At 49.0% G+C, this 13,234-nt stretch overlaps 5 protein-coding genes across 5 annotated transcripts; 4 read left to right on the forward strand and 1 right to left on the reverse strand.

Moving 5' to 3' along the window:
• Positions 1 to 27: 27 nt before the first annotated feature.
• On the forward strand, positions 28 to 3,910 carry LACBIDRAFT_312026 (uncharacterized protein; the record flags this gene model as incomplete). Its single annotated transcript, XM_001876750.1, has 4 exons — positions 28 to 84; positions 136 to 616; positions 672 to 3,374; positions 3,438 to 3,910. 4 exons carry the CDS (start codon positions 28 to 30, stop codon positions 3,908 to 3,910), a joined length of 3,714 nt encoding a protein of 1,237 aa, XP_001876785.1.
• A 1,096-nt stretch (positions 3,911 to 5,006) lies between these two features.
• LACBIDRAFT_160940 (galactose dehydrogenase) lies at positions 5,007 to 6,015 on the forward strand (the record flags this gene model as incomplete). The annotated part of the gene is made up of 5 exons (XM_001876751.1): positions 5,007 to 5,110; positions 5,160 to 5,271; positions 5,320 to 5,458; positions 5,567 to 5,647; positions 5,702 to 6,015. Coding segments are annotated over 5 exons (750 nt in total), but the record flags the coding sequence as incomplete, so codon positions are not given.
• Positions 6,016 to 6,297: 282 nt separating this feature from the next.
• Positions 6,298 to 8,400, forward strand: LACBIDRAFT_312028 (uncharacterized protein; the record flags this gene model as incomplete). Its single annotated transcript, XM_001876752.1, has 2 exons — positions 6,298 to 7,224; positions 7,285 to 8,400. 2 exons carry the CDS (start codon positions 6,298 to 6,300, stop codon positions 8,398 to 8,400), a joined length of 2,043 nt encoding a protein of 680 aa, XP_001876787.1.
• A 17-nt stretch (positions 8,401 to 8,417) lies between these two features.
• On the forward strand, positions 8,418 to 10,286 carry LACBIDRAFT_312029 (uncharacterized protein; the record flags this gene model as incomplete). Its single annotated transcript, XM_001876753.1, has 9 exons — positions 8,418 to 8,455; positions 8,504 to 8,718; positions 8,770 to 9,151; positions 9,204 to 9,265; positions 9,323 to 9,395; positions 9,447 to 9,676; positions 9,728 to 9,936; positions 9,985 to 10,055; positions 10,121 to 10,286. The coding sequence occupies 9 exons, from the start codon at positions 8,418 to 8,420 to the stop codon at positions 10,284 to 10,286; spliced, it is 1,446 nt and encodes a 481-aa protein (XP_001876788.1).
• Positions 10,262 to 12,622, reverse strand: LACBIDRAFT_383084 (activator of Hsp70 and Hsp90 chaperones; the record flags this gene model as incomplete). Its single annotated transcript, XM_001877186.1, has 10 exons — positions 10,262 to 10,543; positions 10,601 to 10,821; positions 10,876 to 11,284; positions 11,333 to 11,406; positions 11,462 to 11,844; positions 11,894 to 11,931; positions 11,989 to 12,107; positions 12,161 to 12,326; positions 12,379 to 12,558; positions 12,614 to 12,622. The coding sequence occupies 10 exons, from the start codon at positions 12,620 to 12,622 to the stop codon at positions 10,400 to 10,402; spliced, it is 1,743 nt and encodes a 580-aa protein (XP_001877221.1). The 3' UTR covers positions 10,262 to 10,399.
• Positions 12,623 to 13,234: the final 612 nt, after the last annotated feature.

The following is a 13,234-nucleotide window of genomic DNA, read 5'->3' on the forward strand; positions in this document are numbered from 1 at the left end:
CCTTCCCTTGGAAAATCTTCTTTGACCATGGAACAATCGACGTCTGTGAACAACGCAAGGGACGACATCGCCGCCAGGAACAGGGTGGGTTTCTCATTACTTTTCGATACTTTATCTAACTCTGTTCCCCACTAGCTGAAAGCTTTCAAACTGGGCAAAGGCCTCCCATCTGTAATCCCCCCTACTGGACGTACCCACACACATGCACGCTCACACTCACGAAATGCCTCAATTTCTTCAATTTCTTCTTCATCCCTTTCTTCCTCTTCAAACTCCATGACCGTTCACGACTTTCCTTCTTTTTCTTTTCCTGCCACCAGCGCCAACCTCGCAGGTACAACGCAACTAGCAAACCCGGTCCCTCCTTCAAAACGAAACTCTCATCATCGCCGTCGCTCTTCCGTGTCTACTCGCCACGAATCAGCCGAGATGATGGGTGTCACTATTCCCGATTTGCCGCACTGTCCCTCTGACGACAATGTCAATCTTGGCGAGAAGGATTCCATTCGTCGCCGTGCTCTGTGGGCCCTTGAGGGTAAACCAGATGCGCCTTGTCCTAAAGTTGAAATACCCGAGTTATCTAATTCCGACATGGAGAGACTCATCTTCGATTTTCGTACGTCGACTTGTTTCTGATTTTTGTCAATTCCCCCTTTGATGTCATTCCTAAGAAACGAAGCCGTCCTATTCGGCGGGGTCGAGTTCAAGCTACGGAAGTGGGCTTAACTCTTTGTTGGTAGGGAATAAACGAGATTCTTTCAAACTTCTCGCTGCCTCCGGTTCTTCGAAGGACCAGCTTCATACCCTTATCGAAGAAGAAGAGGAGGAGGAGGAAGAGGAGGAGAAAGGGAAGAGTCAAGGTGGACCTGAACATTCGTTCCCCTCTCCCACTTCTTCCATCGAAATGTCTCTGCCCACAACACCCATCAACCCTCCACCTATCGTTGCTGTGACCAAGTCCATCCCGTCGCGGCCGCGGCCCGCTACTCTGAACCTCCGCCCACTGTCACTTACACCTGACAATCTAATTACGACGGTTCAGGGATTACCAACACCATCGCCTACCCCTAGTCCTACAACGGGGCTAGGGTCTCTTCCTTTGAGTCCATCCCCGCACAATGACGCCGCTACCACGATTGTTCCCCCAGCTCAAAGTACCTCGTCGCGGCGGCCCATTCTCAATCTCAAAATGGATCATTGTGAGAGCCCTTCACCCATGTCAGGGCAGGTTGACAACAAGAAACCCGCCCGAAGGAGCAGCATCTCCTATAAGCGCTCCTCCCATGGCGTCGCTATCAACATGTCGGGTCTTCCAACTCCTGAGATGACTCCTACCTTCAGCCGGAGATATTCCGTAGCCGAATCAGTGAGGAGCAGCAGTAGCGGAGACGATGAGTTTTTTCCGAACCCCCCAGCGCAAGCGAAGCCTCTCAGCGTGAGTGAGCAGCATTTTCTCTTCAAATCGCATAATGCGCTTCTTGCGCGGATAACCGATCTGGAGCGGGCTCTATCGACACGGAGATTGTCGAGCGGGTTCTCAATAAATGAAAGTTCGAGGCCCAATTCCGTGTCTTCGAATTTCTCGTCCTCGAGCGATTTAGGCAGTATGTCTGGCGGGGCCAGCGATGAGATGTTCAGTTTTGTCCGTGATTTGAAATCCGAGCGAGATGAGCTGAAGAAGGATGTGGATGGCTGGAGGACAAGGGTCAGCGATCTCGAGAAACAGCTTGGGATCATGACGAACCGAGTTGATGCGGAGAGGCGAGAGGCCTGGGTGGCGCGTTCGCGAGTAGGGTTGTTGGAAGTTGAGAAGGCTTCTTTGGTAAAGAGGTTTGAAGCGGTCGATGATGCACTCAAGAGTCTTGAGGAGGACAAAAGGGTACTTCAAGAGGAAAACAAGGTGTTGCACTTGACCAACTCTGAAACGAAGCAGCGTGTCAAACATCTCGAAGCCGAGGTGGAAACTCTCAAAAAGCAGCTTCAAGTCCACCGTTTTGACCCCCTTGCTACCCCCACCACACCCAGGAATTTTGATGCCGCCCATCCGAGAATGCGAGGTCTTGGGTTTACCTCCATGGATTCTGAGAGTTCTGCAACAGATGTGGAAGGAGATTCTTTCGATGACCATCAGCGTAACTTTGGGTTCATGCTCAAAGCCGTTGAAGAAGAATCAGAAGCTGACGGAGATGAGTACTCGGAGGAGGAGAATGGTCTTGCTGGTTATGAGGATGAGGAGGAATCAGACGTTGATTTCCCCACCTCATCGTCTTTTGGATCAGAGGACAATCAACCTCGGTCGCTCGCACGGCTTCAGATGGGAAACGCGCCGACAAATTCTCAACCCACTCCACTTGCATCCACTAATGTCTTCGTACCTGCTGGTCCTACTCACGCATCCAGGGCTTCTTTGTCAAAGACCTGGACATTCCCCAAAGGTCCCGTAGTTCAAGGTCGTTCACAAGACAAGGAAGACAATTCAGTGGATCGCTTTTTTGGATGCCTGGAGGAGCTTGATGCAGACAGCGATGGACCGGCACTTACGAGTCCTTCAGTTTTGACATATGAAACGAGCAAGGGAATTTTTGCGAGCGGCTTCACGTACGGATCGGCTGATGACAATGCTCCTTTCTTTTTGCCAGGCGGTGTTGGTGTTGTGGCCGAGGGACCTGCTGAGACCGCTGAAAAGCGGCTTTCAGCTGTCGCCGAAGCAGAAGAAGACGATAACAAGCTTGGTGCGGATGGAGGGGATGATGATATGTTTGGTGAAGTCGGGGGGATCCGCATTACTTTTACCCCGCCTGAAGAGATTGAAGAAAAACTAGAGCCTAAGCAGCTCCAAATCTCTCCCGTCAAACCGGCTTCCAAACCTCCTGTACTTCCTGTCCTGAATTTCTGTGGTGAAGACGAGGATGAGGAGGATCTCGGTGCCATTCCTTTCAATTTTGGTCGTTCCGTGACGTCTGAACGTCTACCTTCGCCGCCTCCTTCCCAGCCCATCACGATTTCATCTCACTCGTCAATTCCCTGTCCAACATCGCCTCGTGCTGCGTCCCCTTCGTCAATTCCACGTTCTACGGCATTCAGGCGTTCAATTCATTCTCCCAAAATTTCTGCGTCAACCCCACCGAAGCCAACATCCGGGTGCTTTGTTAACTCTCTTGATTTTTCTCCCAGTGCATACGTCACCCCCCCTACAAAACGTGGTGGTGCAATGCCATCGTTCATCCCTCAACCTGTCTCATCACCTTCACCTATGCGAAGTGCACCAGCTATGTCAAAGCCAAAGGCGGTGCCCACCTCGACATTTATCCCCCAACCTCTTCGGAAACCTATCGTTGCAGCAAGCAATGGCAAGAGCCAGAATGGTACAAACGGTTCGACCTTTATACCTCAAAATACCGTTATTCGTAGGTTTTACTGATTACTGGATCCTTCAGAGCACATGCCGATGAACACCCGCTCTTCTCATAGATCCCCTGCTGATACAACGATCGCAGCACCGTGTTCCCAATCGTTTTCAGAAATAAAGAGTGTTGCGGTTTACGACTACCCTGACTCTGTGCCCCAACCATACCCCTCTGTCGATTCTGAAAAATCCATTCGGTCAGCACCATCTTCGTTCTCATCCATCATGTCCTCCCCGCTTGCGGCACGACTCCCGTTTCAGGCCTTTTCCAATTTCATGTCATGGGCTCCGCGTTACACCGATGCTGCCATTTCCTCGGCCCCATCTCGATCCGATCGCCAGCCCGAGGCTCCTCGTCCCATATCTCACAAGCAGGTCTTTGTATCCCGAGAACAGCAACTTCGGAAGTTAAAACTCCGTATGGAAACCGAGGGCTCGTTGGTGATGAGGGATTCAGTTCAAATCCATTGCAAAAGGTGCGATGACGGATTAGTTTTGCTCTGAGGTTAATCTTGGACGGGTTGTTTCTTTCACAATCTGGACTAGCAACCCTTTTTCTATGCGCCACGCTCATTGTATGCACTCTATGCCCTTGACTCAATTTGGACTCTATGATTATCTTTCGTAACAACTTTGTTTCATTCTTTTTGTTTTGTGTACATATCGTTGTCTGTGCGGCTTGATGCCTGCAACAGGTGTATGGTTGCATATTTTTTAATTGAATTTTGCTGGCTCCGGAATATTCCGATTAAGCAACAAGTGCTCAACATCATTCGCTGTTTGAAACATCTTTCCTTTTAGCATTCAATACCATGTCGTCCCCGAGCCCACTGCGTAAATCCCTGATGAGGAATTGGTTTGCTGTCGAGGTACGTTGTTCTCTTTGAGCACATCTATCCACCCAGCGTTAACATTTGCTTGTAGGCAATTCCAATGTAAGCCCCCCATCGGACATCCTAGGCCTGTTAACACCTTGAATCTTATAGCTACGTCATTATCGGAGGAGTTGTGGTTGGTGCTACGTGGTACTTGGGCCGCCTTGCTACAGGCCCTAGTGGTAAGTCTGCCTTTCACACATCTCATCTTCGGACTGCTTCTGACACCCCTGTGCAGTCGTTTGGACCAAGGCCAACCCAACGCCTTGGAACACCGTTAAGCCAGAAGAGAACACAAAATTGATGAGCGTCAACCAAAAGTTCGAGAAGAGGTGTGTGATTCTCTGCAACTCAACTCGCGGTGTAAACCTCTGACACTGTTCACCTCTTTTAGTTGGTCTCGGGACAAACTATAGTACAACGTCCAAGTTATTTGTGTGTGTAGCAAGCGCGAAATTCATTTCTCTTTTTTCACTTGCTTTCTTGATTACATCACGTGTTGGCTCTCCGAGTTTCCTCACTTTCCCGGACCCTTAGCCGTTCATCTTGGTCAGAACCTCCCAATGTCTCTTCCCCTCGCCATCGATCCATCTCTTTCACTTCCCGCCGAGGAACCGGTCGACTCTCCCCTCCCTGGGCTTCCCTTGGTTTGTATGTCTATCAGATAACCATTCCTCGCTGAAACACTCTCATTTATCAAGACTGAGCTCAGTGGACCAGATCGTCTTCCTGTGATTGTTTACGGTGCTGGCGCCTTCTCAAACCAATATAACACGGACGATCATCTTGCCAGCACCCAGCCTTTGCGCACCGTCCGACTTGCACTCCGGTATTTGTCAACTGCATTATCTATCATCACATCTATCACTAATGTCTAGTTATGGCATCCGTGCTTTCGACACATCGGCATACTATGGACCCTCAGAGGTTGTGCTAGGAAACATATTAGACAACCTGAGGACAGAATTCCCGCGGAGCGCGTACCAACTGGTAGGTCTATCAAGATCTTACCGACCGGTTTCATCATTCTTTGATAAGATGACGAAATGTGGTCGCTACGGAGTTGCGTCTTTCGATTATTCGCCTGCTACAATTCGGGCCAGCGTGAAACAAAGCTTGGAACGCCTGAAAACAAATTATCTGGATGTGGTATACCTCCATGACGTTGAATTCGTTTGTACGCCATATGCACCAAAAGCTACGGGCAATCACGCAAGCGCGCTTCATAATGACGCAACCAGCTATGGCCTGTCTGAAGGGGATGAAGGATTGGTGAGAGGGAAAGGCGATCAGTTGGTTCTTGATGCATTCGCGGAGCTTCGAAAACTTCAGGAAGAGGGCCTGATCAGGCGCATCGGTATCACAGGTATTTTTTCTTTTCAGACTTTTTTATCATGAGCCGCGCCTCTCAACTTGTTAGGCTATCCACTCCCGACTCTCTTGCGACTTTCCATCTTGATCTTGCACACGGCACCATTCAAACCCGTCGATATCTTGCTTTCGTATTCACACCTATGCTTGCAGAACTCCACATTTATGGAGTTTGCATCTCACTTCTACCGCCGAGCAAAAGTGGGGCAACTGCTCGCCGCGTCACCTCTGAGCATGGGCCTCCTTACGCAATCTCCTCCAAGTTGGCATCCGGCTCCTCCGGGCCTCTTACACGCGGTGTCCAAGGCAAGGGAAAATTGGCCAGACTTGACAAACCTTGCTTTGGGATATTCATTGCGGCAGACACGCGCAGTGGGTGACAATGTGCCTTTGGTGGTGGGCTTCAGCACCCCGGAAGAAGTACATGAATGTGTGAAAGTGTGGAGAGAAGTTTCAAAGGGCGGTGAGAGGCAGAAGCGTGAGAAGGAGGTTTGCGATGTATTCGGAGAGGCTGGGTATTTTGACTGGTCTTGGGCATCGCCATGATGAACGTTATTGTTTGGCAGCAACATTCGAAATTTACAATTTCATGATATATATCAGAAGTCGATCAGAAGTGCAGCTGTGCGGTTCGACATCTGCGCCATGTCCTCTGCGGGCTCACGAAAGCCTTCCCTTCCTCTCACATCTGCAACCATCCGGTCTCGTGCCAGAAAGGCTGGCGAACCAACTCAACAACATATCAACACCAATCTGAGCGCTCATCCGCGTACAGACCCCATCAGCGCGTTCAATGTTCTGCTTAAACTCTTCGCCTCGCTTCCAGGACGCGTAGGCGGTTGCAAGTACAAGTTCACACCTGCTGAGCACACCCTTTCCCTTCATCTCTTGTCTATTGTCGAACCGTACACCTTTCACGGTGTTCGTGCTCTAGACACTAGCTCTCCGAAAATCACGCGCGTCAGCGGGCTTGTATACCAGCCGACAGAGATACTGGATGCCATCATGTCCCACGTCGACACCAAGCGCGATTTATTGCATGTGGGATTGTGCTGCAAGCAGCTGCACAGCATTGTTTTCCCAAGGCATTTTGAGTATCGCCTGATAAGGTGTAAGGTTTCTTCTATCAGCGTATGGAACCATCTGGTTGTCCACAAATCCTTGGCTAGGAACGTGCGAAGGCTTGAGATACTCGATGAGCGCTGCCTGTCATCTGGCCCGAATGGTGGTCGGAACGATGCCAACAATGGCATGGTCATTCCTAGGGGCGTACTGGAAGGGGACACGGATCTCGAGTCGACTGATGACGAGTTGGGTATGCACAATAAACAAGAACGCTATTTTGTAGCAGCACTGACGCGCATGACTGGCCTGAGGGTGTTCAAGTGGGCTTGCAACCACTCCCCGATTTCTATGCAGCATCTCTGGCCAGTATTGATGACGCGATGTGTTACGCTCCAGACGGTAGAGATTTGTGATAATCTCATATTTGCATCCCAGGTGGATGAAAATAATAATAGCGACGGTGAAGTTGCGATCGTCAGTAGACCGAAGAGAAAAGTTCATGCAGCGGTCGGTATTATTTGATTCGGATTTCTCCAACCATCACACTCATGTCCAACCATAACGCAGCTATCAGAGATGACAAGTGTTGCCTTCCGCTCGACAGCTCATAGCTATGGGTCGTCGAAGCATCCTGACCTCTCCCACATCTCACATATCCTCAACCAATGCCCCCACCTCAAGAACCTCGAGATCACGTATACATCCCCGCGCGCTTCGAATGGCGGAGCAACTGCTCAGCAGACAGCCAGCAGTTCCCGCCCCTCTGTGGATGAGTTCCTTATGTATAGCCGCTGGAGAAACCTCACCTCCGTCGCGCTGACAAACCTCCGCTGTGGTTCCACAGCTCCTCTCGCTGCCTTCCTCTGGGCACATCAAGCCCTTGAAGTTTTACACCTCGACATCAATGTTGGAGCAGCAGGTTTCAGAGCCATAGAGCTTCCTGATGACTCCCTTCCCAATCTAAGGGAAATCAAGGCACCTAAAGATATGGTAAACGCTGTCATTACTTGCCCTTCGACCCACCCTCGACCCCTTGAGACAATTAAAGGATTTAAACTTGCTGGGTGTGGAAATAATATAGGCTCACATCGCACAGTTTCTGATGGCGTATTTCTTGGCAATCTCAGACGAGTGCCAGTGCGCAGAATCGAAATGATTGGGTGGCATGATATGGACGATATCAAGAGGTTAGTGGCGGCCATTCCAGGAGTAACCCATCTGGATATCGGAAAGAGGATCGGTAGCCGCGAGAAGGAACGCGCTGCTGCGACTGGTAGCCCTGTGACAAACATGGTGGAATGGGCGGAGTTACTAAGTACCCTGCCTGAACTGACCGCTGCGCATGGAATCAAATTCTTCTACGAGGTTGCCGCCGTAGGGGTAGCTGGAAGTATCTCCGCAGCTGGCCCGACTTGCATTGGGGAGCATTCAAACAATCGATCTGACCATGGACTAGGCACCATTCCTGGCAAAACGCCGCAATTGTCAATGATGGAGCGTAGCCGGATGCGCAAGAACGACGAAATTGCGGGTGTTCTGGCATGGAAATGTAGTAAACTTCGTCGGGTTGACCACTGGGAGTGCTCTGAAGGAGGAAAGGTGGTAGTGCTGTTGCGGGACGAAAGTGGAAAAGGGAGGTGGGAAGTGAGGAGATTGATTTACAAATCACGTGTACAGTTATAACTTGACATTCAAATTCAATGGGCATCGACGGATTGATTGTTCTGGACAAGACTGGGTACCTTCATCTTCATAGTATCCACTTTCCCTAATAACAGAATCACAGTCGTCCGATTATCCAGTCTGGCTTCAGGTCAGCTTCAACCGCGTACCCCCTCCTCCATGTGGACGCGTTCAACCATGCTCTTGACAACGCTCGACGCCCTGCCGATGTCGATCCAGTTTTGTATATTCCCTCTTACAATACCATTCAATCTCCAAGTGCTTGCTGCCATATTCCTTGCGCCGATATGAGATTCTTGTGTCCCATTAGCGGTAACAGTGTGTGCAGCATTATTCGTCTTTAACACTCGCTCATAGAAAGCAACACAGTCGACCCCCTTTTCGCCTTTGCATTTCTCCAGACATTCACTGATATTCTTCATGAGTACTTTGGAACTCTTTCCGCTGCAAAGCTCAAGGAAAACTTTGACGTCGTATATCAGCTGCTGGAAGAGACTCTGGACTCTGGGGGACATCCTCTCACAACCTCTCCTAATGCTCTCCGTGATATCGTCCTTCCACCATCTCTGCTCACAAAGTTACTGAGCGTTGCTGGCGCAAATATCAATACAACAATCAACTCCGGCGCAGGGCTTGGATCAGCAGGTGGTCCTTTTTCATCTTCGATTCCCTGGCGTAAAGCGGGACTCAAATATAGCAGCAACGAAATATATTTTGACATGGTGGAGAAACTTGAGGCAATCGTTAACAAGTAAGCAGGATACCAAGACAACATTTTTGCGATTTATCTTGGAGTTTTCTAGACATGGAGTTACGCTCTCGAGCAGTGTATGGGGTAAAATACAGACAAATACGAGACTCGCAGGTGTGTGGTTGCCTTGAAGTTAGCGTCAACTCTCTTCACTGTTCAAACGTATATTAGGTACACCAGACTGCCTTTTGACGTTTGCGAATCCACAGGTTCTTGCGGATTGTGCATTTCACCCTTGTGTTCGGTGCGAACGAGAAACAAGTAAACCGTGGATCTAACTTCATTTGACCACCAGTTTGCAACGGTGGACACGCGACAAATGTCTTTCATTCATACCACCCGATGGCCAGTTCATTCTTGCTGATTATCGGTTCGCACCAAATACCTCAGCAACATTAAACCCTCGTTTTGTTTCACCCGCATCATCAACATCGTCACCCTCAGCAGCTATTTCAAATTTAGCAAAGGACAACATTGCAATACCACTCAGCATCAAATCTACATTTGACCTAGAGGTTCTCAGTGGTAAGATCTCACTCAAAACCTTTCATTCATTGAAAAATCACGATATATCAGCTTCGTTTGAGATTATATTGACATCTCGCCTGACCGCACGTACCATCGAAAATCTCAACATTGAAATGGATCTAGGGCAAGGGGCTGGCGGAATTAAATGTATTGCCTCTCGTGGGTCCGGTGGGTTGACGAGGGGAGGGATCGGTAGTATGGACGTTGGCATTTCTGGGACCTCGGGTGCCTCCTGGAATTTCGATACTAAGAAAAAGGTAAAAAGGTATCTATATTCCCCATTTGTCGATTGAGTTTGTTGTCAGGTTCTGAGGTGGGGAATCCCAAACGTTCCTCCGTCCAGCAGTTGGAGCTTACAGGGATCATTCTCAACCTCGTGAGGCTGTCCATGTTCTTCCCTGACATGTCGTTATTCGTTAATTGTGCATGATTCATTTCTAGCATATCTCCGCCTCGCCCATCACACGCTCTACAAGTCCGATTTGAAATACAATCACACACTTACTCCGCTCTGAAGGTAGAGCAGCTTAAAATTAGCGGGGAGCAGTACAAGCCATACAAGGGCGTAAGAGGCCGCTCAGTCGGGAACGTTGAGTGGAGATGGTAGAGAAATGTCATGTAATTTACATTGCTACTAGGACGGCTCCTCGAAATGCAACGATCCTGAGATGTACTGGTACAACAACCTGGTGCTAAATGAAAAGACTTTGGGCCCAACGATCATCTAGTTCTGATGATGCCTGCATTTATCAATTTTTGGATCTTCCCCCTCACAACGGGATTCTTCATATGATCCTGCAACGCGCCGGGATCAGTTTGTGCTTGCTGCAGAATTTGTTGCATGATAGGATCGCTCATGATACCCTGAGTTATAGTTATAATAGGGTCAGCAATGCCTTGATCAAAAAGGGATGGACTCACCGCAACTTCAGGATCCCTCATCGCCCTGGCCAAGGTTTCCTCCTGGTTCTCCTCGCCTCTTTGGCTGAATAACGCTTGCTGACATTTCATCTCCTGCTGTGCGATCTCTTTGGTATGTTGATGACCAACGTCATGCTCCGTGGCCTCCTGGATTGCTTCTATAGCTTTTGTATACTCGCGCATCGCAAACAAGACACTGGACTTGCGAATGTAGGCCTTGACTAAATTAAATGCCGTTAGCAACGATTCAACGCACAAAGGGAACTTTAGCGAACCGAAGGACGGGTCTGTCTTGATCGCTTCATTTGCATCTTTCAACGCCTCCGGGAATGCCACCAATTTCATGTACGCCGCCGCTCGATTGTTGTAGCCTCGTGCATCAGAAGGGTCTCGTTTAATACTCTCCGCGTAATCCTTCACCGCACCCGCAAAATCCCCAGCCTTGAACTTGACATTACCCTCCTCACGCGCCGCAGCACTCCTTTCAGGGTCGATATAGGCCTTACGGTCCTCTTCTGCTTTTAGTCGTTCAATTTCACGGAGCTTATTCAGTACATCAGGTGTTCGGTGTTCGGTCAGAGATTTCTGGTAGTTCTTGATTGCTGACCCGAGATCTCCTTTCTTCTGATATGCGAACCCAATGCGACCATATGCTTTAGCAATGAGTTTATAATCAGCGCGAATCTATTGCATGAGGTTAGAACAGCACCGTTTGAGAAATCTTAAACATACTGATCGCCCCTCCTCAACAGCCTTTTCACAGGTTTCTATTGCCTTGTCATAATCCCCTTGTTCAAAATAGACAGCTACGGCCATGTTTCTTCAAATCGCGGTAGCGCTAAAGATGCCGAAAATACTCACCGCCTAGATTTGTCAAGAATGTAACGTCTTTCGGCCAAGTATCCCAGGCATGCTGGAAGTGTTTTGCGGCTTCGCCGAACTCTCTCGTCTTGTAGGCTTCGCTGCCTAGCTTCTTGCTAGCCTCTGCAGCTTTTTTCGCTTGGGCTTCTTCGTCGTCAAGACCCTCCATCTCAACATCTTCCTTGGAGGCTGCAGGAGGAGGTGTGGGATGTGATGGCTTGGGAGACGAGGACGAGGCAGCAGGCGGTGGGCTGAACGAGCGAGTCTGATCACGCGAAACGCCCGCAGGGAGTTCATCGGACCCTTCGGGTCGGGTACTCGCTGAAATATCGATACCCATAAGTGCACCGAGGACGTCGAACATCCGTGGATCTTGAAGCGCACTACAGCAAAGATTCAGAAGCAGAAACAGAGTACAAATCATACACGTACCTGTCTACGAGACGTGGATTTTTTTGTATCATTTGCAGCTGATTTCTCAATAAGTAAATGGGTTACGAAGAGTGTTCGTTGTATTCATACAATACCTTTTGGACAAATGATGGGTCGGACAGAAGCTTCGCCGTCCTGGGATTCGTCGCCAACTTTCCAAGAAGGTTTGGGTCTGAAAACAGCTTTCCGAAACCCACATCATCTGAAGAAGCGGCTGAAACAATATGTTAACGAGCTACAGGACAAATAAGAAAGATGCCCTCGAACCTTTCGCCTCCTTGACTTCCTGAAGGCCTTTCCTCAAAGCAGGGCTATCTTCCAACTTGATCCCAGCTTCATACACCGCAATTGCCTCATCATATTTACGTGCACCGTGCAAAGCTGCACCTTTACGGGCATAACCTTTGGACCACGAAGGATTAATTCTTACGCACTGATTCGCGTTATTCAACAAGGGCTCATGTCACGATTTTGAGCATACGTGCCTCTTCCGCGTCGGCCAGGGCATCGTCCCACTTTTTTTGACCCGCTTTTGCTGCGCTGCGGTTGGACCAAAGAACATGATTCGTTGGATTAAGTGCTATTGCTTGGGAAAACAAATCGATGGCTTTGTCGTAATCCTTGGCAGCAAAGGCCTTATTGCCTTGATCTTTGAGTACGTTTGCCTGCGATTTCCAATTATGAGAAGCCTAAGAACTTTGAAAGACAGATGATACGCACGTCAGACATCGTTCTGAATGCAACAAGAATGCAATGAGAAATTGGTACCCAACCTTATAAACTGATTTAGGCCATCATTCTAGAAAGTGCTACAGTGTTCAAACCCTTGTTTAGGGTTAGGGTTTGCAATAAAGTTGTTAACAAATCGGGCTGAATTAGAGTTTCTTCTGCCGCACCATCGCCGACAGTCACTCCGCAAACATTTGCATTCCTACGGTTTGCCCTCTTCCTCTTGTCGCAATCGACGGTCGGATGCGTATATTTGAGTTCGAACGATAAATGTGCGCCGTATATATAGAGTTTGCAGACCGTCTCTCGTGCACAACGCAGTTTTGGCGGCGTTTAGCGGCGAAATTCGAGTACCCCGAGCAATGATGTCCCTGAGAGTTTCAAGCTTTCACCGGAGGTCCTTTTTCAGTCAAAGGTCAAGTTGAGCTCAAGCTTATGTTGAGCTTATGCATACTTTGAGCTACTTCGTGTTGACCCATGAGGCGAGTGAACAAAGGTGAAATTACGAGGAATGTGCAAAGATAAGGTCTTATGGGATGGATACATAGTAATCGGGATACTTATAACAGTGAGTCTGCGGTGTTTATTTGATAAATCCCAATCCGCCGACGT

This window comes from Laccaria bicolor, genomic scaffold, assembly GCF_000143565.1.
Source record: "Laccaria bicolor S238N-H82 LACBIscaffold_4 genomic scaffold, whole genome shotgun sequence".
Classification (NCBI taxonomy): Eukaryota; Fungi; Basidiomycota; class Agaricomycetes; order Agaricales; family Hydnangiaceae; genus Laccaria; species Laccaria bicolor.